Source organism: Cervus canadensis, chromosome 5 (assembly GCF_019320065.1).
Source record: "Cervus canadensis isolate Bull #8, Minnesota chromosome 5, ASM1932006v1, whole genome shotgun sequence".
Classification (NCBI taxonomy): domain Eukaryota; kingdom Metazoa; phylum Chordata; class Mammalia; order Artiodactyla; family Cervidae; genus Cervus; species Cervus canadensis.
In genome coordinates, this window is record NC_057390.1 from 35,310,311 (window position 1) to 35,333,771 (window position 23,461).

The following is a 23,461-nucleotide window of genomic DNA, read 5'->3' on the forward strand; positions in this document are numbered from 1 at the left end:
TTACCAATCGTGGGGAGCCCCAAGTATCAACACCTACCTGTTCCTCCCAGTTCCCTCCAGTTCTCATCTCGGAAGAAGTAAGGTGAGGGGAGGAATCAACCACGCTTGAGTCTCCTACCCCTGCATCAGCAGTCCCAACCTGGGAGCAGAAAGCAGCTTTAAGGCAAAACGAACTCCTGAGTTTTGAATATCAAATTGGACTATGATAAAAACTATCAAGTGATAAAGAACATCACCAAGAAAAAGAAATGCAAAAAGGCATTTAGTTGCCTGTGGAGGCCTTACAAATAGCTGAGAAAAGAAGCTAAAGGCAAAGGAGAAAAGGAAAGATATACCCATCTGAATGCAGAGTTCCAAAGAATAACAAGGAGAGATAAGAAAGCCTTCCTTAGTGATCAATGCAAAGAAATAGATGAAAACAATAGAATGGGAAAGACCAGAGATATCTTCAAGAAAATTAGAGATACCAAGGGAACATTTCATGCAAAGATGGGTGCCATGAGGCAATCCTTCAAGAAGTTGAAGTTGAATAGTTCTATGAAGACCTACAAGATCTTGTACTAACACCCCAAAAAGATGTCCTTTTCATTATAGGGGACTGGAACGCAAAAGTAGGAAGTCAAGAAATACCTGGAGGAACAGGCAAATTTGGCCTTGGAGTACAAAATGAAGCAGGGCAAAGGCTAATAGAGTTTTGCCAAGAGAACATACTAGTCATAGGAAACACCCTCTTCCTACAACACAGGAGAAGACTTACACATGGACATCACCAGATGGTCAATACTGAAATCAGATTGATTATATTCTTTGCAGCCAAAGATGAAGAAGCTCTATACAGGCAGCAAAAACAAGATCGGAAGCTGACTGTGGCTCAGATCATGAACTCCTTATTGCCAAATTCAGACTGAAATTGAAGAAAGTAGGGAAAACCACTAGACCATTCAGATATGACCTAAATCAAATCCCTTATGATTATACAGTGGAAGTGACAAATAGATTCAAGGAATTAGATCTGACAAATAGAGTGCCTGAAGAACTATGGATGGAGGTTCATGATATTGTACAGGAGACAGGGAGCAAGACCATCCCCAAGAAAAAGAAATGCAAAAAGTCAAAATGGCTGTCTGAGGAGGCCTTACAAATAGCTGTGAAAAGAAGAGAAATGAAAGGCAAAGAAGAAAAGGAAAGACATACCTATCTGAATGCAGAGTTCCAAAGAATAGCGATGAGAGAGAAGAAAGCCTTTCTCAGTGGTCAATGCAAAGAAATAGAGGAAAACAATAGAATGAGAAACACTAGAGAACTCTTCAAGAAAATTGGCGATACCAAGGGAACATTTCATGCAAGGATCGGTACAATAAAGGACAGAAATGGTAGGGACCTAACAGAAGCAGAAGATATTAAGAAGAGGTGGCAGGAATACACAGAACTATACAAAAAGATCTTCATGACCCAGATAATCACGATGGTGTGATTATTCACCTGGAGCCAGATATCCTGGAATGCGAGGTCAAATGGGCCTTAGGAAGCATCACTACGAACAAAGCTAGTAGAGGTGATGGAATTCCAATTGAGCTATTTCCAATCTTAAAAGATGATGCTGTGAAAGTGCTACACTCAATATGCCAGCAAATTTGGAAAACTCAGCAGTGGCCACAGGACTGGAAAAGGTCAATTTTCATTCCAATCCCAAAGAAAGGCAATGCCAAAGAATGCTCAAACTACCACACAATTGCACTCATCTCACACGCTAGCAAAGTAATGTTCAAAATTCTCCAAGCCTGGCTTAAACAGTATGTGAACAGTGAACTTCCAGATGATCAAGCTGGATTTAGAAAAGGCAGAGGAATGAGAAATCAAATTGCCAACATCTGTTGGATCATTGAAAAAGCAAGAGAGTTCCAGAAAAACATCTACTTCTGCTTTATTGACTATGCCAAAGCCTTTGACTGTGTGGATCACAACAAACTTTGGAAAATTCTTCAAGAGATGGGAATACCAGACTACCTGACCTGCCTCAATTCATGTCCATTGAGTCGATAATGCCATCCAGTCATCTCATCCTCTGTCATCTCCTTCTCCTCTCACCTTCAATCTTTCCCAGCATGAGGGTGTTTTCAAATGAGTCAGTTCTTCACATCAGGTGGCCAAAGTATTGGAGTTTCAGCTTCAGCATCAGTCCTGCCAATGAATATTTAGGACTGATTTCCTTTAGGATGGACTGGTTAGATCTCCTTGCAGTCCAAGGAACTTTCAAGAGTCTTCTCCAACACCATAGTTCAAAAGCATCAATTCTTTGGTGCTAAGCTTTCTTTATAGTCCAACTCTCACATCCATACATGACAACTACTGGAAAACTACAAAAACATTTCAGGCTCCTCTGTCCTCCACTCTCTCCAGGAGTTTGCTCAAATTCATGTCCATTGAGTCAGTTAGTTTTATTTGGAATGCACTGTAGAGACGTTTGACATACGTCACTGAAAAGAATGACATGAGACCTATGTTGATTATAGGGTCTGCATGGATAAAGTAATTTTCATCGTCCCTGACATCAGTTATATCTCAATACCAAATTTCTGAGAAATCACTCTAGGAATCGCTCTCAACTGACTATTCTGACAAATTATAGTCATTTACAGGTGACACCTTCTCAGTTCAGATGTCATTTGGACCCAGAGACTGTATTGTCTGTTCCTGTTTCACAGGTTCTGGGACCTGCTCATTTTTTACACCTGTATCACACAAGCAAGAGTTTCCTTTTCTATGTATTATGTTAAACGTGATCCTACATCACACACAAACTAAAGGGCTCAAGAAGGGAAGGCTATGACCAAGTTTTCAATTGAACTGGGAGTAACACAAAGCCTAGTTACTCCAAAGCTATTACTCAGGTTGCAAAATGAAAACTTTTTACCTAATTTAATCATGTATGTGAAGAGCTTGCTTACATTTGTTTGTATCAGAAGCCAAATAATCATATACTTACACAGTGTTGGCAATGATACGTTTCAGTTAGTACAGCCCTTTGAAAAATGATTTAGTAATGTGCATCAGGGATAAAACATGCTTGTACCTTTTGAATTGGTATTTTAAATTTTACCCTAGATAATTTTTAAATATGGGGGGAAAAGTGTGCAGGAATATTTCCTTCACAGTATTTTTTAGGTAGTGAAAAATTAAGAGGCAGAGTATATAACAACAGGCACTTAGTAGATGGTTATGCCTACTTAATAGAATATCATGAAATTACTAAAATATTAATTGGAAAAACTATAATATGGAAAAAGGAAGAATAAAAGTTGAATTTATACTATGATTTTAACTACTTAAAACACAAATATAAGAGACTATACAAAAATAATAAAAGTTGTGCTAGGGTTATGGATTTTTTCCTTCTATTTTTAAAATTTTTTCTAATTATGCACAAATGTTTTATTGTTTAAAGTTAGCTTAAGCATTAGCAACATTTGCTTAAAATTTTTATTCTTAGAATCACACATCATTGGCAATCCATGCTGAAATGGTACATAATTTCTGTTTACTAATGTTCAGCTGTTGGCAGACAAAGTCAATTTTTTAGCTAAGCAAATGTCAGTTGTTCCCACTGCACTTCTAAAATTACAATACAGCTATGAAATAATTGGCAGGGAAGGGTACTTTGGGATAAACATGGAGAAAAGTCAAAGATTAAGAAAAGGAAAATGTCCACCTTTCCAGTCAGTGACAAAATCAGTAATAGGACTTCTTAGAATGTACAGTACTAGTGTGCAAGATAGCAAATAATTAGGATGAAATCTGGTAAGTACTTGCATAGGCCACTGAACAGGCTAGGGGAAGATTTGGGAACTAGAGTAGGTATTCTAGATAAAGTAGATCCAAGAGCAAAGGTTTTTTGTTTTTTCAAAACTCAGGGTGTGTTCAGAGAGCAGAGTAATCCCAGTGTCCTTAAAATAGGCTACCTATAACCTGCAGGATTAAAGAATCAGCCGCAAGGCAGTAGAGGTGGGTTCCATCCCTGAGTCAGGAAGATTGCCCTGGAGAAGGAAATGGCAACCCACTCCAGTATTCTTGCCTGGGAAATCCTATTGACTAAGGAGACTGGCGGACTACAGTCCATGTGGTTGCAAAAGAGTCCGACATGACTTAGTGACTAAACAGCAATAAAACTTACAGGATGGGTAGAAGCAGGTAATAAGAGATTAGTGGATGCTGAAGTTGTTCAGTCGCTAAGTCGTCTCTGACTTTTTTGCGAACCCATGAACTGTAGAACACCAGGCTCCTCTGTCCTTTACTCTCTCCTGGGTTTGCTCAAATTCATGTCCACTGAATGGGATGGTTTTATTTGGAATGCACTGTAGAGACGTTGAAGATTTCATGTTACTGAAAAGAATGACACGAGACCTACACTGATTCTAGGATCTGCATGGAATTAACTGAAAGGGAGATAAGAGGAAGAATAAGTTATGAGGACTCTGCAATAAACCATGATCTTCATTACATAAAATTACCTGGATTAGCACCCCCAGAATATATTTAAAATGGTTTAACCACGTTCTAACCAAGTTTTAGATAATTTGGGGTACTAATAGAATTAGCACATAATGTTGAATCAGATTGCAAAAGATTGTTTTAACTCTGTGGCCAGATTCAAAGTATTGAAACCAATAAATATGTTGAAAAGGCAAATTCTCAAAAGCAAAAGGATTTGTAATTCTAGAAGGCAGCAGATTATCAATAGCAGCATCCACATTTTGTGGAGTGGTGGGTTGCTTTAAGACATAACAGTCTCACGAGGAAGTAAAATTTTCTAAAGTATATACTGCTTTAACCTTCTAGGCATCTGGTGGTGTTGCTGAACAAAGACCTTAAAAAAGCTCTATCCGTTAACAGCAGACAAGATTTTTTTGTTTAACGCGTTTAGATTTTTAAAGTTTCTTGTCCTAGAATATATCAGAATCCATTTAGAATATGGATTCAGGCCCAAAGCCTTCCTGACTTAATAGAGAAGCAGATGCTGTTGCCACCATAAGAACGGCTCAAAATCACTCCCTAGATGTGGCAGTTACCTAAACGTTTAATAAAAATTTACTAACCAAGTACTCTGAATTACTGGGCTAGCAGATCTTTCATTTCGGAAGCAATCATTTTAGGGTACCAAACTACCCACGTCTGGGCCAAGCCTCCGGCTTTTGTTTACAGACACAGAGGAAGGAGCGCCGCGGTCCATTAAGTCGCAGGGCCGCGGAGCGGGCATCCCTCCTGGGAAGCGAGTCCGGTTCCCCCAGGAGGGAGGGGCTGGGAAAGGAGCCCTCCGGCCGCCGCGGGCCCAGCGGCCTCTGCCTTCCAGGCATCCCGAGCTGCCCTCGCTCCCATTCCCCGCCGTCTCATTTGCCACCTCCCAACGCGTGACCCCGGCGCGTCGCGTCCCGGGCCGGTGTCAGACGCGGGGTGCGCCAAGCGGTCCCATGTGCCCCCTCCCTCTCGCGGCCGCCGCAGTCACCGCGCCCCGAACCCCGCTCCGGCTCCTCGGCAGAGGGCTCGCCGCCGCCATGTCTACCGCCCGGCCACTCAAATCCGTGGACTACGAAGTGTTCGGGAGAGTGCAGGGTAGGGGACCGCCCTACAGCGGGAGGTCAAAGAGGTGTTGGGGAGGAAGAATAGAAAGCTGCGACAAGCACAGCCCATCTCTAGGAGCCCCTGCCCCGTTGTGGCTGGGACTTCCGCCCGGCCATGACACAGCAAGAGCGGGCGGGAAGGAGACCGAGGGAGCATGCGCAGGAGAGCTGGGGTGGCGGGGGAGGAGAGCGGAGACTCCTTAGGAGAAATGCTGGGAGAAGGAGGAACAGCCGGGCGCTGGGAGTGGGCCACCTAAGGGGGTGCAAGGGGACCGCATCAAGAAGGCAAACTGAAGTGGGGGAGGAAAAGAGGAGGGTCCTTGAACTAGTGATCCCCGTTACTTGCCACTGAAACTACTGTGGTTGACTTGTTTCAGAATAGACTCCTAGATGGTGTTGGAGGCTTCATTTTGTAGGATGATAGTACTTTTGCCGGTGTAGCTCCTAAAGGAATTATTAAGTTGTTATCTTCTTTTTGTTCCGTCATAAGTTTAAATCGTTGCAAAGGATGTAATGTCTGGCTTATAGTAACTACCATTATTTCTAAATTAAAATGTTAAAAATCACTGAAATTTATCCAGTGGAATATAAATATGGTGGTGATTTAATATTTGCCATCATTGGTTCAAAACAGAAAGTGTTCAGTTCAGTCACTGAGCGGTTTTGGACTTCTTAGGACTCCATGGCCTGCAGCTTGCCAGACTTCCCTGTCTATCACCAACTCCTGGAGCATGCTCAAACTCATGTCCATAGAGCTGGTGATGCCATCCAACCATCTCATCCTCTGTCATACCCCTCTCCTCCTGCCTTCAGTCCTTCCCAGCGTCAGAGTCTTTTCAAATGAGTCAGTTCTTTACATCAGGTGGCCAAAGTATTGGAGTTTCAGCTTCAGCATCAGTCCTGCCAATGAATATTCAGGACTGATTTCCTTTAGGATGGACTGGCTGGATATCCTTGCAGTCCAAGGGACTCTCAAGAGTCTTCTCCAACAGCACAGTTCAAAAGCATGTATTCTTCCAGGCTCAGCTTTCTTTATAGTCCAACTCTCACATCCGTACATGACTACTGGAAAACCATAGCTTTGACTAGACCAGCTTTGTTGACAAAGTAATGTCTCTGCTTTTTATTATGCTGTGTAGGTTGGTCATAGCTTTTCTTCCAAAGAGCAAGTGTCTTTTAATTTTATGGCTGCAGTCACCATCTGCAGTGATTTTGGAGCCCCCCAAAATAAAGTCTCTCACTGTTTCCGTACATTTGCCATGAAGTAATGGGACAGGATGCCATGATCTTCATTTTCTGAATGTTGAGTTTAAAGCCAACTTTTTCACTCTCCTTTTTCACTTTCATCCAGAGGCTCTTTAGTTCTTCTTCACTCTCTGCCATAAGGGTGGTGTCATCTGCATATCTGAGGTTATTGATATTTCTCCCGGCAATCTTGATTCCAGTTTGTGCTTCATCCAGCCCAGCATTTTGCATGATGTACTCTGCATGTAAGTTAAATAAGCAGAGTGACAATATACAGCCTTGATGTACTTCTTTCCCAATTTGGAACCAGTCTGTTGTCCCCAGTTCTAACTGTGCCCAGTTCTAACTGTTGCTTCTTGACCTGCATACAAATTTCTCAGGAGATGGTATTCCCATCTCTTTTAAGAATTTTCCACATTTTGTTGTGATCCACACAGTCAAAGGCTTTGGCATAGTCAATAAGGCAGAAGTAGATGTTTTTCTGGAACTTTCCTGCTTTTTTGATGATCCAATGGATGTTGGCAATTTGATCTCTGGTTCCTCTGCCTTTTCTAAATCCAACTTGAATATCTGGAAGTTTACAGTTCACATACTGTTGAAGTCTGGCTTGGAGAATTTTGAGCATTACTTTGCTTGCATGAGTGCAATTGTGCGGTAGTTTGAACATTATTTGGCATTGCCTTTCCTTGTGATTGGAATGCAAACTGGCCTTTTCCAGTCCTGTGGCCACTGCTGAGTTTTCCAAATTTGCTGGCATATTGAGTGCAGTACTTTCACAGCGTTGTCTTTGAGGATTTGGAATAGCTCAACTGAAATTCCATCACCTCCACTAACTTTGTTCATAGTGATGCTTCCTTCCTAAGGTCCACTTTACTTTGCATTCCAGGATGTCTGGCTCTAGGTGAGTGGTCACACCATCGTGGTTAACTGGGTCATGAAAATCTTTTTTGTACAGTTCTTCTGTGTATTCTTGCAACCTCTTCTTAATATCTTCTGCTTCTGTTAGGTCAATACCATTTCTGTCCTTTATTGTGCTAATCGTTGCATGAAATATTCCCTTGGCATCTCTAATTTTCTTGAAGAAATCTCTAGTCTTTCCCCATTCAGTTGTTTCCTCTATTTCTTTGCATTGATCACTGAGGAAGGCTTTCTTATCTCTCCTTGCTGTTCTTTGGAACTCTGCTTTCAGATGGGTATATCTTTCCTGTTCTCCTTTGCCTTTAGCTTCTCTTCTTTTCTCAGCTATTTGTAGGGCCTCCTCAGACAACCATTTTTGCCTTCTGCATTTCTTTTTCTTGGAAATGGTCTTGATCCCTGCCTCCTGTACAATGTCGTGAACATCTGTCCATAGTTATTCAGTTACTCTGTCTATCAGGTCTAATTCCTTGAATCTATTTGTCACTTCCACTGTATAATCATAAGGGATTTGATTTAGGTCATATCTGAATGGTCTAGTGGTTTTCCCTATTTTCTTCAATTTAAGTCTGAATTTGGCAATAAGGAGTTCATGATCTAAGCCACAGTCAGCTCCTGGTCTTGTTTTTGCTGCCTGTATAGAGCTTCTTCATCTTTGGCTGCAAAGAATCAATCTGATTTCGGTATTGACCATCTGGTGATGTCTGTGTGTAGAGTCGTCTCTTGTGTTGTTGGAAGAAGCTGTTTGCTATGACCAGTGCATTCTCTTGGCAAAACTCTATTAGCCTCTGCCCTGCTTCATTTTGTACTCCAAGGCCAAATTTGCCTGTTCCTCCAGGTGTTTCTTGACTTCCTACTTTTGTATTCCAGTCCCCTATAATGAAAAAGACATCTTTTTTGGGGTGTTAATTCTAGAAGGTCTTGTTGGTCTTTAGAGAACCGTTCAACTTCAGCTTTTTCAGCATTACTGGTTGGGGCATAGACTTGGATTCCTGTGATATTAGATGGTTTGACTTGGAAAAGAACAGAGATTGTTCTGCCATTTTTGAGATTGCACCCAAGTTTGCATCATACTTTGCATCAAACAGAATTTTCTGTTTTAATTTGATTTCCATTCAATTTCCCCCACAGAATTTTACCTGAGTGTTATGCTTTAGTGGTTCTGATTGGTGACCTACTGAACTTTTCTGCAGTTTGTATGTACATATATATGTATTTATAATATATTTTCTTAATTTCCTTTGACCATAAAGCTCTATTCTTCTTCTTTTTTTTTTATTTTGGCTTAAGTTACTATTGTGACTCTTATCAGAATACATTTGATGAAAATAATATAAATATATTTAAAAGTATGATAAACATTATTTAGAAGGTAAATTTGTTTGGAAATTTATTTCTTCAGGAGAAAGCTGGGGGTGTTTCATGAAACCTTGATTAGAGGGTTAAATTATCTTTGTATTTTGATACTTAGAGGTTTTTGCACCTTGGGGCAATGTACCTGAATAAGCTAAAGAATGGGTGAAAGTATGTCTTTTGTAAAGAAATAGGCCCTTATTTCAAATGGTAACTGGAAAGGGACATAGGAAAAGAAAATAAAGACAGACTACTGTTGTCTCCTCAAGACAGGTCAGTTTTAGGGGGAAAAATATATATGGGATAAAGAAATTGATTACTTAAAATTATTCATGCCTTGTACTCTTCCTGCCTTACCATGTCTTTGGTATACCCAGGGACATGGTAATCTACATTGAAAACGGACACAAAGAGCCATTGAAACACATAAAATATGACATAAAATATGAAAATGGTGACAGAGGTCACTTGACGAAGTATTTTGTTTACTAGACAGACATGGGAGTAGTTGAGTGTGTGTGTGCACACGCGTGTGTGTGACATTTACTGAGAGTGTCCCATGTACTGAGCATCCTACTGCACGTGGGCTCAGTCGTTTGTGTCCGACTCTTTGTGGCCCTGCGGACCACTGGCTGCCAGGCTGCTCTGTCCATTCGATTCTCCAGGCAAGAATACTGGAGTGGGTTGCCATGCCCTTCTCCAGAGGATCTTCCTGATCCAGGGATTGAACCTGAGTCTCTTAAATCACCTACATTGGCAGGTGGGTTCTTTACCACTAGCGCCACCTGGGAAGCCCCATACACAAACAGTCAGGTTTAAAAATCAGCTTTAGGGCAATAAGCTCTGTTGTTTACAGTATATTAAATGGAAGAGAGTTGTTTTTCAGCCACTAAGTTGTGAAAGTACATGCATACTCTTGGCTTATCAAGGCCTAGTATGTGGGACAAACCCATAGTCACATATTTGCACATATATACACTGACATTTGCTGAGGATTTAGGGTGTGCCAAGCTCTGTACTCATTTAATCCTCAACCCTATGACCTCAACCAGCTTCCTCATTTAACAGAGAAATTAAGACACAGTGAAATAACTTTTCCAGGTTACAGGGAGTTAAGTGGTGGCAGTGGGGTTTGAACCGCAGCCAGAGCGCATGCTCTTAGTCACTATATCCTATTGCTCCTCCTCTCAGTGCCCTTTCCATATTTTTTTTGCCTTCCTCCTAACCTACGCACTGAGCATGTACATAAACTGGTGTAGGACATTTGGACCTGGACATCTAGAGCATTCCAGATGACCCTAAGGATGTTTTTATGGTCATTTTGGCTCCAGGGACACTTGACCTGGTCAGTAAGCAGTCAGCTCAGTCACTGTTCCCAGCCTGTGTCTCTCTGCGTCTCACAGAACTGCTCACAGTGTTCTAGTGGCTTACCTAAGAAATAAATACAAACCATTAGCTTTTTGCCTGAGTCATAATAATAGTGTAGAAATTATTGACAATAAATAATGAAACTTAAAAAAATTAATTTATAATATAAAATGAAAAATAAAGAGATCTTTAAAAAGTGTAGGATAATAAAAATCTTAGTGAATACTGGCTTATTAGAAATAATGGTTATGAAAGTAAATTTACCATGGAGGAAGATATAAGGACATATAATGTGAACAAAATATAGATTGATAAATTGTCATTAAAATATTTAAATGAAACTATTCTTAATGAAAATTGCTTAAATTATATAAAAATTAATATGGAAAAATGGAAAATGACTGTCCTGTCCTGATAGAAAATTGATCAATGAGTTGAATTAGCTTGATGGAGCTTATGACAGAAAATACTTTCTAGCCAAAAAGGTATGCTGTAATATTTATATTTAGAATGTTTGAGTTTAAATCATCCTTGGTGACAAAATGGTAGTCAAAATGTTCCAGGAGTCAAATATACTCTGCCTTGTTCTCAAATACACATACCCTAATTTGCAAACAGACTGCATTTCAAGAAATAGTTTATAAGTTGATTGTTTGAAACTCAGGAAAATTATTTATGGAAATAATATTACAAATAGTCTGTTTATTTCTCAGACCCTTCTGCAAAGTCCACACATAGAGCTGTAGCCTTGTTGACAGAAATAATCAATAAGCAATCTATAATAGGAATAGGAAAGAGTTTTATTTCAGCTAAACTAAGGACTATAGCCTGGAAGATAGTCCCTCAGATAATTCTGAGGAACTGCTCTGGAGAAGCATGATTTCCAGCACAGTTTTATATCTTATCAAAGCAAAGAACATCTAACAAATTAGGGATTCATTCCTTCAAGATTTCAAAGAAATAGATTGGCATGTACACAGTGAGTCACTAACCTTAGCACCTGGGAAGAAAGTCTTATCATCGAAGGAGCACCAGCATTGGTGTCCCAGTAAGAGAGGGATTTAATCTGTATTATTTTATTTATTTATTTATTATTTTTTGGCCACATTGTGTGGCATGCAGGATCTTAGTTCCCCAACCATGGATGTAACCCATGCCCCTTGCAGTGGAAGCGCAGAGTCTTAACTACTCGATGGACAAGGAAGTCCCTTAATCTTTATTTTTAACATGAATATACTTTACTTCTTGGTAATACACCCTTTTATTTAATAATTAAAGCACATATACAGTGTATGTTTGATAAGCCACAAATAGGCTGTTTTAGTTAGCATAGAAGTCAAGTTAACTCTTGGATGAGCCAGCATGACTTCCCCATACTTCAGTATGTGGACATTTCTTCCATCAGGCTGCAGCTGCTCTCCATTGTTGCACTTCTATCCCTTCCCCCTTTTTTTTTTAATAATAATTTTTTGTTGTTTTAGAGCAGTTTTAGAATTATAGAAAAGTTAGAAAGATACTACAGAGAATTCTTGTACACTCCAAATCCAGTTTCCCCCATGGTAAACGTCTTCCACTGTATGGTACCTTTGTCAGAACTGGTAAGCCAACATTGATACATTATTTTTAACTAAAGTCTGTTTTCTCAAGTCCTCTTGGATTCAGGATTCATCTAGGCTATTACATTGCATTTAGTCATTTTGTCCTCTTAGGTTTCTTTCTGCTGTGATAGTTTCTCAGACTTGCCTTGTTTTCCATGACCTTGACAGTTTGGAGGAGTGGTTTGAAGCTAGGTACCTTGTAGAATGCTCCCAAACTGGGATTTGTCTAGTATTTTTGTTATAAGACCAAGGTTGTGGGTTATCAGGAGGAAGACCACAGAGGTAAAATGCTTCTCTCTTCGCACTGTATAGATGTACACACTATCAACATGACTTACCACTGTTGATGTTAACCTTGATCACCTGGCTGAGACAGTGTTTGTCCGCTCTTAAGTTACTTTTTTTTCCTCCTCCCTTTCTGTCCTTTACTTTATCTCCACGTTCTCCACGTTCTCAAGAAGCTCCATGTTTTTTCCCATCAACTTCTGCTGCGTTGGGGGCTTTAGGATTGAGGAAGTAGGGGGACTGACCTGTGTTTTTAAAGCATTCATATCTATGGCATGGTTTATCATGTTCCTATACATAATTAGTTATGGAGAATAATATAATCTGTAACTTTGAAAGAGGAACTGATTAACCAGTGTATATAGATGCTTTACCAATGCTCAGATTAATACTAACAACACTTGTAGAAGTGGGTTGTGGCAATATGTTAGTTTACCTGTACATTAGAAATTCAACAGTTCATTTTGATGGTGTTGACTCAGATTAGAATGGGAGTACCTTACTGGACTACAACAATAAGTTTTCTTTAAGATTTCTTAAAATGAAAATTGAGATGAATTACTGAATAGTTTGGTTAGAAACCACATGATTCAGGTGTACATGATTTTCCTATGTAGATAGGTAGGTGGAAAAGATGGGTTTTAGAGGTTGAAAATTTTAATACACTAAAGTCAAGAAATGTGATTATCTTTCTCATTTTTTCCCCTATAGCATTTCATTTGTAATTCTATTCTATTTCTTGCTTTTTGCTTCTCCAAATCCATTCTTTTTTCAACTATACTTATTTGTATACACATATCTGTGTCTCTAACTTGACAATAAAGCTGCTGCTAAGTCACTTCAGTCATGTCCGACTCTGTGCGACCCGATGACTGCAGCCCACCAGGCTCCTCTGTCCCTGGGATTCTCCAGGCAAGGATACTGGAGTGGGTTGCCATTTCCTTCTCCGAGACAATAAGGATGGCATTTTATTTATTTATTTATTTATTTAATTTTTTTTTTTTTTAAGGATGGCATTTTAAAGGTCAAGCTAGCTTGTTTTTGTATCCCCTACAGGCTGTGCTTCTGATATGGACTCCCATGTATCTCAAATTAAATTGAAGTGCTTGTGGATAGTTGACTTAGAGAAGAAACAGTAGTATAATGGCTGTTTAGACTATTTGAAAGATGCCATGGTGTGTAGCTCCAGGGGACAGATCCTAGATGGATGGTGAAAGGTGGAGGTGAGGCAGAATTTTATTCCTTAGAAGAAAGACCTTTCTAACAATTAAAAATATTTAAAGTCATTAAGGGCTACTTTGTAAGGTAATGACTGGATGGCTTCCTGCATTCAAAATTGACACATGCAGTCAAATCCCAGGATGAAGGGGGTACAGTTTAATATGAAAATGTGATTTTTCATGAAATGACGCTGATGTTTAAAATCCATCATATGGTTTCTTTAAATACTAATGCTTCTTTGTGGATTTAAAGTATGATTTGCTTTGCAAATCTTCACCTCAGAGTTCCTGCCTGACACATCTTTTCACAAAGCAAGGTCCAGTTGCAGCTGATTGAGCCTGGACTGAGTGGCATATTGTATCTGAGTCCCTCATGACCGAAGCGGCTGGTGTCTGTCCCAGTTTCTAGAGCAGTGTGTCTGTAAAAATCCTGCGTGTGTCACATCAGCTTCCCTTCTCTTTAGCAAGCAGGGTGGAAGCAGTGCAGAGAGGCCATGGAAGCTCATGGAAGCATCATCTCCAATACAAGCCCAGTCCTGAGAGTGCTCAGTTCCAGCCAGTGCTGATCAACTGCAGAAAATCTGTGGCCACATTCACTTTTTTCCTATATGGACCTCCCTCTGTTACACAGTATGCTTCAAACTAGGGATCAGGATTTTCAGAAAGACTCTGGGAAAATTCCAAGTGTATTATAGAGCTTTGAACAGTTAGTTCCTGCATGGTTCACTGCTTCAGAAAGCTAATGGGCTGGAGGTCCTGACCCCTCTTGATTCACATTCCTTCTAAGGCTTTAAAATAAGAGTTGTGGTTGAGGGGCCCAATAAACACCACCACTATTCATTATGTGAGTTATTGACAAGTCCACTCCAGTATTCTTGCCCAGAGAGTTCCATGGACAGAGGAGCATGGTGGGCTGCAGTCCATAGGGTTGCATAGAGTTGGACGCTACTGAAATGACTTAGCTCGCACACACACACACAGGACAATGAGTAAGGCAGAGTTTTGGGGATGTGGTGTCAGTCTTCAGCAAGTGAACTTTATAATGATCTATACTGCAGAATTGAACACAGCACCCCAGACACCAACAGGGCTTCCTCTATGGGCAGAACAGAAGGGGTGATCCTTTGAGTAACTAGTTCCCAGAAAGAAAAGGAGGAAGCACCTGGCCTATGTATGCTTCTCCTTCCAAACTTACCTATTGGACTGCATGTCCTCAACGAGGAGTCAGGAACAGGTAAAGAGTGGCCAGGAGTGACACACAAATGAATATTTCTCCTCATTAAAGGAACTATTACAAGGGCAAAGAAACTTTCTCCTCCAGAAATTAGCTATAAAATCTACAGCACAGGTGCTTGCTCAGTAGTTCGGTCATGTCTGACTCTTGGCAATCCCATGGTCTGTAGCCTGCCAGGCTCCTCTGTCCATAGAGTTTTCCAGGCAAGAATACTGGAGTGGGTTGCCATGCCCTCTCCAAGGGATCCTCCCAACCCAGGGATTGAATCACATCTCTTGCATCTCCTGCTTTGGCAGGCAGATTCATTACCACTGAGTCACCTGGGAAGCACTTGCCTCTATTATCACTATGTAATTTACAACATTTCCATCACCCCCCACCAAAGGATTCCTGCCCCCCAGTTCCCTTCATTCCCTACTCCTCACCTTCCCCATCCCTCAGGGATATCACGGACAAGGTCTCTGCGATTTCTTTGGGCTTTCCCTTATGGTTTCTAGATGGCTGTTGTAGCTCCAGTCATTACATTCACCATATAGTCAGGAGGAGAAGATACAAAGATGGACCCTTGGCTGAGTCAGCCCCTGTCAATGAGCTTTCTTGAAAGCTTCAGCTGATGTCTCAACTTACATCTCATGGGCCCTCCCTCTTAGAAGGAAGATTGGGAGATGCAGAAGAGCATGTTGCTGCCCCAAAGTAACATAAGAATTTTGTTAGAAAAGAAGGGGAAAGTGGATTTTGTGTAGGCAACTAATGGTGTCTGCCACAGATATTCATATATTAATTACATTTAACAGCATAGTAATTACATTTGGTATTATTTTTCAAGTCTTGATGCAAAAGGACATATTTCAGAAAGCCTTTGATCTCCATGGTCTCAGTCTCGAAGCATTTCATTTATAACCAAGACAACCTGAATTTCTGTTAAGTACATATTGAATCATTCATATATGATTTACTTCAGTCTTATGTTTTTTCAATTGAATCACTACTTAAAGCAATGGGTAGATCCATCCTGGGTGTTCATTGGAAGGACTGATGTTAAAGCTGAAACTCCAATACTTTGGCCACCTGATGCAAAGAGCTAACTCATTTGAAAAGACCCTGATGCTGGGAAAGATTGAGGGCAGGAGGAGAAGGGGATGACAGAAGATGAGATGGTTGGATGGCATCACTAACTCAATGGACATGGGTTTGGGTGGACTCCGGGAGTTGGTGATGGACAGGGAGGCCTGGCGTGCTGCAGTTCATGGGGTTGCAAAGAGTCGGACATGACTGAGCGACTGAACTGAACTGAACACTTGTATTATCTACTCAATTTGTCAAGCAGTATGAACTTAGCCTACAATTAATTCTCTTAAATGTAAAAGACAGTCCTTTAGTTCTACTGTGTTAAGATTTGTTTAATAAATGTGTGTGTGCCCTTACCATTCATGGTTACAAATACAGTCACCATATCCTACTCTAGTTTCTTAGTCCCAAGTCCTCTAAGTTCTATGAGGTAACTAATTAAAACATTTCTTTTTCAATTTTTATGGTCATTAAGCCGTTATTTATAAGCAACATACTCATATTACTATTTCTTAATTTGTCAACTTAAGCATTAGTTAGTGACTTTTTGCTATCCTTTATAGTATATGGTATATAAATACACAGACACATACACCAAACACTCTATATTATCCTTTAGATAAAGTAGTAAAGTTATACTAGAATCAACACAGAATTCTTATAATTTTTCCAGCATCAAGTGCAGTAAATTTATCATCATCACTTTGAAGTGAAATTTAAATTCTAATCAATATAGTTGCATGTATATTTGCAATGTTAATAATAAATTATTACAGGACAATAAAACATTTCACTTAAATATTTATCAGCTGGTTGTTCTATCATTCAACAACTATGTTGTTTTCATTTATTTAACAACTATGTGCAAAGGTCTGGTCTAGATGTTGGGGACACAGTGGTTAATGAGACAGAGAAAATTCGGCCCAAATATAACTTACAGTGTAGACAGGAAATTTAAAAAAGTAAACATCCATAATAATACCATACAGTAATTGGTGTTATGCGTATCCCAGAAATATATAGGGGTGCGCTGCTGTTTTAGAGAAATTTGGTTAGGGAATATTTCTCTGTGGAGATGACATTGGTGCAGAGACATGAATGATGAGAAGGAGCCAGTTGTGAGGAGAGCAGAGGGAAGACCATTTCAGGCAGAGGGAACAGTAAATGCAAAGGCTCTGAGGCAGGAATATGCTTGGCATTTTGAGGGGCATAAAGAAGAAAAATTTGGCTGCAATGGAATGAGCAAAGGAGAGTCCTAAGAGGTGAGACAGAGATTAGAAAGGGACAGGGACCTGGAGGCTGTGGTAACCAGAGTATATTTTATGTGAGTGTAATGGGAAGCCACCAGAGAGTTTTAAGGTATGGAAGAAGTGATTTCACTTAAGGAAAGAAAACCACTGTGGCTGCTTTATGGAGACTAGATTATAGGAGGGCAGAGCTAGACGTAAAGAGACTAGTGAAGGGGGCCATTGCTGTGGGTCAGTAGAGAGATTAGGATAACTAGGACTAGGACTAGGCTGTAAAGACATTATTATCCATTTTTCTAGAAACAGTCAAAACAGAACTTTTTTTTTTTAGCAAGTCTTAAACGAAATTTGAGGCTAGAAATAATTGGTAAAATGAGTGCAATGACGTGGTTTTGAATATTTGACCATGTATGGTATCTGAATAACCCATGATCTTGATTTTGGGACTTGGCACGTGTTCTTCCATTTGTAATGTTATTCCTTTCTCATCATACTAAATTTTACTCATCATCCAAGTCTCAATTCTAAGTATATTTTCAATAAGTCTTCTCTAAAATCACCCAAGGGTTGTCATTTGAACTCCCACTTGCATCCTGATTTATGCATTTTACAACTCATAATTGTTCTTTTTTTATTTATTAAAAATTTCCCCCCATTTTTATTGAAATATAATTGATAGTACTGTATACATTTTTTGGGGGCTTCCCAGGTGGCTCAGTGGTAAAGAATCTGCCTGCCAATGCAGGAGACAGAGGTTTGATCCCTGGGTCAGAAAGATCCCCTGGAGAAGGAAATGGCAACCCACTTCAGTATTCTTACCTGGGAAATCCCATGGACAGAAGAGCCTGGCATGCTACAGTCCATGGAGCTGCAAAGAGTCAGACATGATTTAGAGACTAAACAACAACTATATAAGTTTAAGGTATACATTGTAATGATGTGACATATACGCCATGAAATTATTATCATAGTAAGCTTAGTAGTGAATATCCATCATCTCATATAGGTGCAAAATTAAATGAAAAAGATTTTTTGCCTTGTGGTGTGAGCTCTAAGGATTTACTCTCTTAACAACTTTCATATGTTAATTATATTTATTATGCTGTATATTATATCTCTAGTACTTAATTATTTTATAACTGAAAATTTGTATCTGTTGTGTTCTACATTTTAACTACCATTTTGTCTGTCTTCCCCACTAGACTGTAAGCTCCTAGATGCCAGGGGCTATCTTATTTACTCATCTCATTCTATGCATTTAGAATTAGACAATTAATGAATAGTTGTTAAGTGAATAATCAGAATATCTAATAGTGTGCTTATTATGAGTTGCCGAATTCTTAGATTATTTGTGTGAAACAACTATTTCATTAACAGACTAGAGTAGGTAATTTCCTTCACCTTGCACTGTGTTGGATAACTCTTAGAAAAATTTCTCAAACCCTGTCACCTTTAGAACATGGCCTTTTTGTCATCTGTTTACAGATAGACGGTGGAATGGCTGCTGGGGATTCATAAATGTTGAAAGGATGTCGCTCTTCACCAGGAGTCGGGGTGGGATGGAGTAGGGATGGGAATGGGCAGCTTGTTGTTACTCCCTTTCTGGCAGCTCCTGTGTTTCTGGCAGTAGAGGTCAAGGGCCGAGGGAGCAACCTGAGTGGTAGATTATGCCTGCTCCTCTCCAACACCAAGGCCAGTTAGCGTACAGCATGGGGATTTCTTGCCTTTTCTTTGTCTGTAGTTTCTTTCATGTCGTGTTGCTGAATTGTGAAGTAGCTGAAGCAATATTGATATGCAGGTATATGATTTATTACCAACACAAATTTGAACAACATTAGTGGGGAATGCATCAGATCTGCAGTACTCTGCGAAGTTGAAGATTCCATACCTGCAATATAAATCCTTTTCAGGCCTTTCCCAGACCTTGCTTTAAGGTAGAGCTAACCTCTAAACTGTAGTGGGCAGAGGAATTACCTGGAGAGCATGTTAAAACTGGATTCCTGGATGCAACCTGCAGAGTTTCTGTTTTTTTAGTTCTGGGGAGGAGCCTGAGAAAGTGATTTTTCTAAAAATCCTTCAGGTGATGCTATTGCCTCTGGTTCCTGGATCACTCTGAGTCGAAAAGAGCTGGACTGTGTTTTCAGTTTCTGTTTGCTTTAGTTGCATGTGCTTTCTTTTCTTAGTGCTAACATCATTTGGGGCTGTTCACTGTGGAGAAACCCAAAAGGGATATGCACGATATGCTTGGACCCAAACCTTCAACTCTGCTCAGTCAGCATCTTCTGGGATCCCCTCTCTCTTAGGATACAATGACTGCATGCTCCTCCACAGTTCTGCCTGTTTTGTTTCTCTCTTCTACATGGTCTGGTTGACCAGAAGTTTCTCTTCGGTTTTTTACCCATTCCTTTTAAATATATCTACTAACTTGTGTCTTTCCCTCCATCTATATAATAGATTGCTTTTCTGATTCTCCTTCAAATCAGTATTCCTCACTCATCATTCTTCCACATTTTGTAGGTTTCTTTTAAAATCTTTTTTATAGCCCCATAAACATTTCATTTGTGATACTACCCAGTCTTTATTGCTCAACTACTCTTTTTCTTCATATTCATCTGGTACCACAGTACACTCCCCTCAGGAAACAAATAATATTCCTTGTTATAAATCTGCTTACAAAAGTATATAAAATTATCTAAGCCACTGATGTCATCTTCTGTATCATTTTAACCAGGCTCAGTTGCTGTTTGGAAAAGCAATTGACCTCTCTGAAATTGATTTGATCTCTCCCCTGTGATTTGCCAATATTTTTCCTAATTTTTAATAATTGAGGTATAATTTACATTCGGTAATATTTACCCTTTTTAGTGTACAGTTGAATGAATTTTCATAGATGCATAAGTCATGTAAGCACCATCAGCACATCTGAGACATGAAATAGTCCAATCACCCCCAAAAGTTCCCTCGTGCTCCTTCCTGGCACCCTTCTTCTCCTCACTCCCAGCCCTTGGCAATCACAGATCAGTGTCCTATCTCTGTAGTTTTGTCTTTTCCAGAATGTGGAATTAAAATAGAAATGTTTTATTACATTTAAACTTGAATTTAGTCCTTGCCTTTAAAGAAATCATTCTAAAAGTTGAGGGTGGGTAAATTTTATGCCAGCATACTCAGCTCTTCTTGTAGTATTTATTTTGTTTTATTTAGCATTTTAATAGAATGATGTGCAGTTTGGCATTTCATTGTACTTTGGTTTCAGAACATTGTTCTTTTTCTCCAAAATAGTCTTCCTTTTCTCTTTTTGTTTTAAAAGGAAAGAATTTTTAAAAAAGCACTTTCTGAAGGCATTCAGATGTTAAAGGTTTTGTTTATTTCATTTACTTACTGTTTAATAAACTAGAAAGCTAAGTCAGGAAATATATGTTTTTTAAAGGTAGACAAACTAATATTTCTTTTCGTCTTTCTTTCATACAGGTGTTTGCTTCAGGATGGTAAGTCAGTACAATCTCTTTATTATTTTCTGCTATCTCTGCCCTCCCTCCACTGTTATTTCTAGTTACAGAGACAGAGCAGTTATCTATGTACTTAGTTCTAATCTTGTCCTTGACAGCAAATGAAGAAATATTTGTATTTCTTTCAAATTATTGGCTGAGATTTTTATGAAGACTGTCTTTTAAAAGCAGTCTATTAAAAAAAGACTAGTTACAGACTAGCAGTCCATTATAGCCTTCCTAGTTTTCCATTAATATTTCTGTGAATTTCAAAAGTTCCTCTCTGGGGAGATCCAGTTAAACATTTTGGTTATATATGCTTAATGCTGAAGTGACTGAGCAAACACACACACATGTTTAATACAAAGTGTGGCATCTTCCACTTGTCCTGGATGGAAGTATCTTTCCAAACAAGGATACACATCTTGAAATGCAGAATGAGAAATGCCCATGTTGAATAAGGAAGTGACTCCGAGGTGAAAGAAAGTGGTAGTTGCTCAGTTGTGTCCAACTCTTTGTGACTCTACACTTTGTGAGCCCACCAGGCTCCTTTGTCCGTGGAATTCTCCAGGCAAGAATACTAGAGTGGGTAGCCATTCCCTCCTTCAGGGGATCTTCCCGACCCAGGGGTAGAACCTGAGTCTCCCACTGGAGACTCTACCGTCTGAGCCGCCAGGGAAGCCCCTAGGTTTTTAAAGTTAAAACCCCTTGTTGCCTTTTAAATATTTATTTTAAAATATCTACTTGTTTTAAAATATTTTAAGATTATCTGTTTTTAAAATCTGGTACTCCTTTCCTAAAAGTTAAAGGTGGCATGTATTTTCACCTACTGTTTAAGCTGGGAATCACTAGCTAGGTCCCTGTTCCTAACCTCTGAGAGTTTGAACAGGTTGCCATAAGTCAAGTCTCCGTATTTTGAGATAGACCCTCCCCTAGAATTCAGATTGTTTCCTTTTTCATTATTCTCTGGGAAGACTTATTTTCAGAACCAGCCCTTAAGCAATCCTAGCTGTAATCATCTTGGTTTGTATTGCTTCATTTAGTTGGGCACACAGAGTGCACAGCTCTTGGTCACCCTGGCCTCCAACTAGGAGAAAAGCATGTTTCTAAAAAGTGCTAGTAGACTGGTTCCATGGAATTTTGTTGTGATGTAGTTAAAGTAATTCAAAATTAAAATGTTTCTGGGTTTTCATGTGTCAGTAGCGTAACTAAATTTGGAATTGGGAAAAGGAATTTTAAGAAAGAATGATTGGAGAAATAAATTTACTCATAGAAAATTATAATATTTGTGCCAAGTACAGAGTCAAGAGAAAATGTCAGAATCTTCTCTTTCAGTACTTTGTATTGATTGTAACTAGATATTTTTCTTCAGTGACTGAGTATCTTGGAGTGATCATTGTTTGGAACCCAGATTGACAGTGTAGCTTAGCATTAGGAGATTGTGAGGGCAATGCAACTGAGTTTTATGGATTCCAAACGAATCATGGATAATGCTTTCTGAAATAATTCCCACCATCAGTTTATTTTCTCACAACGTGCTTGTCTTTACTGAATGTCTTTACTGAGTGTCTTTACTGAATTTAGCAAAACAAAACAAAAATCATTTAAATGAAGGTTCTTATAAATGTAGGTATTACCAGAGGTCAGCTACATAATTTTTAGCATAGACTATATTTTAGAAAAAAATTAATCAGCTTTTTTGTGTGATCATACTTTTTTGAAAGTTAGGATCAAGTGTGACACTGGACTTTGTCTCTCTTGTTTTCTCCTGAAACCAGTACACTGAAGATGAGGCTAGGAAAATTGGAGTGGTTGGCTGGGTGAAGAATACCAGCAAGGGCACTGTGACAGGCCAAGTGCAAGGCCCTGAAGAGAAAGTCAATTCCATGTAAGTAAGAAGACGAGTAACACGCTCGTGTGATTTATGTTTGGTTGGACAATAAGAATAGAATTGATGGGCCAATTTTCGTTTGTAGACTATCACTAAACTAACATATTTCGACGTAGACCAGCAAAGAAATTCTTAAAGTTGAGAGTGGAATTTCTACTTTCAGGAATGGATTTCCCACTTGGGCAGGCCCTCAGAAAGGACTTTAGCATCATTCTCCAATCTGTATGAACCGTGTTCTGCCAGTCTCCTGTCATATAAGGGAGACATCCAGGGTCAAGTATTTCTTGTCTTAAGTGGTTGTGACAGGAGCAGGAGCATAGTGCTTCAGAATGGTTCTTAAAGTTCTTAAAGAACCTGCAAGGCAAAAGCTTGCCATTTCCTTTGTATTGTTTAATTATCTTATTTGTCTAATTGTAATTTTATTTGTACTGTCAATTAAAGTTATGTTTGATGAGCTGTATAGTTACTATAGTAAGAGTCCTTGCAGTGCAAAGGACATCAGATTCAGTCATAGAGGAAAAGTGTCTTGTGCACTCAATGTCATTTTCAAAGATCTTATCTTTTCAGTTTCCTAATTTCCACTGCTCTTTGTAGTCTTTTTTTTTTTTTAATAAAAATGACTCCTATTTATTGAGCATTTGCAACATGTTAGGCAATATGCTAAATAATTTACATGGATTATCTCATTTAATCTACACAATAGATCTTATGAGATCAGTTCAGTTAAGTCGCTCAGTCGTGTCTGACTCTTTGTAACCCCATGAATCGCAGCACGCCAGGCCTCCCTGTCCATCACCAACTCCCGGAGTCCACCCACACTCATGTCCATCGAGTTGGTGATGCCATCCAGCCATCTCATCCTCTGTCGTCTCCTTCTCCTCCTGCCCCCAGTCCCTCCCAGCATCAGGGTCTTTTCCAATGAGTCAACTCTTCGAAT

General features: G+C 39.5%; 1 protein-coding gene and 1 long non-coding RNA gene across 3 annotated transcripts in view; one reads left to right on the forward strand and one right to left on the reverse strand.

Moving 5' to 3' along the window:
* Positions 1 to 2,330: 2,330 nt before the first annotated feature.
* LOC122441678 lies at positions 2,331 to 5,345 on the reverse strand. Its single transcript, XR_006269417.1, has 3 exons — positions 5,094 to 5,345; positions 4,172 to 4,352; positions 2,331 to 2,477 (listed from the first exon to the last, which is right to left on the reverse strand). It is a non-coding gene; the product is annotated as an uncharacterized LOC122441678 (long non-coding RNA).
* The window catches only part of ACYP2 (acylphosphatase 2), a 174,793-nt gene continuing 156,655 nt past the window's right edge, over positions 5,324 to 23,461 (forward strand). The window contains exons 1-3 of one of the 2 annotated variants that reach the window (XM_043468563.1): positions 5,324 to 5,607; positions 20,617 to 20,633; positions 22,412 to 22,521. In XM_043468563.1, coding sequence (XP_043324498.1) covers positions 5,466 to 5,607; positions 20,617 to 20,633; positions 22,412 to 22,521 — 269 coding nt within the window. In that variant the 5' untranslated portion in view covers positions 5,324 to 5,465. The remainder of the gene's footprint in view (positions 5,608 to 20,616; positions 20,634 to 22,411; positions 22,522 to 23,461) is intronic. The other variant, XM_043468562.1, reaches the window with a different exon arrangement.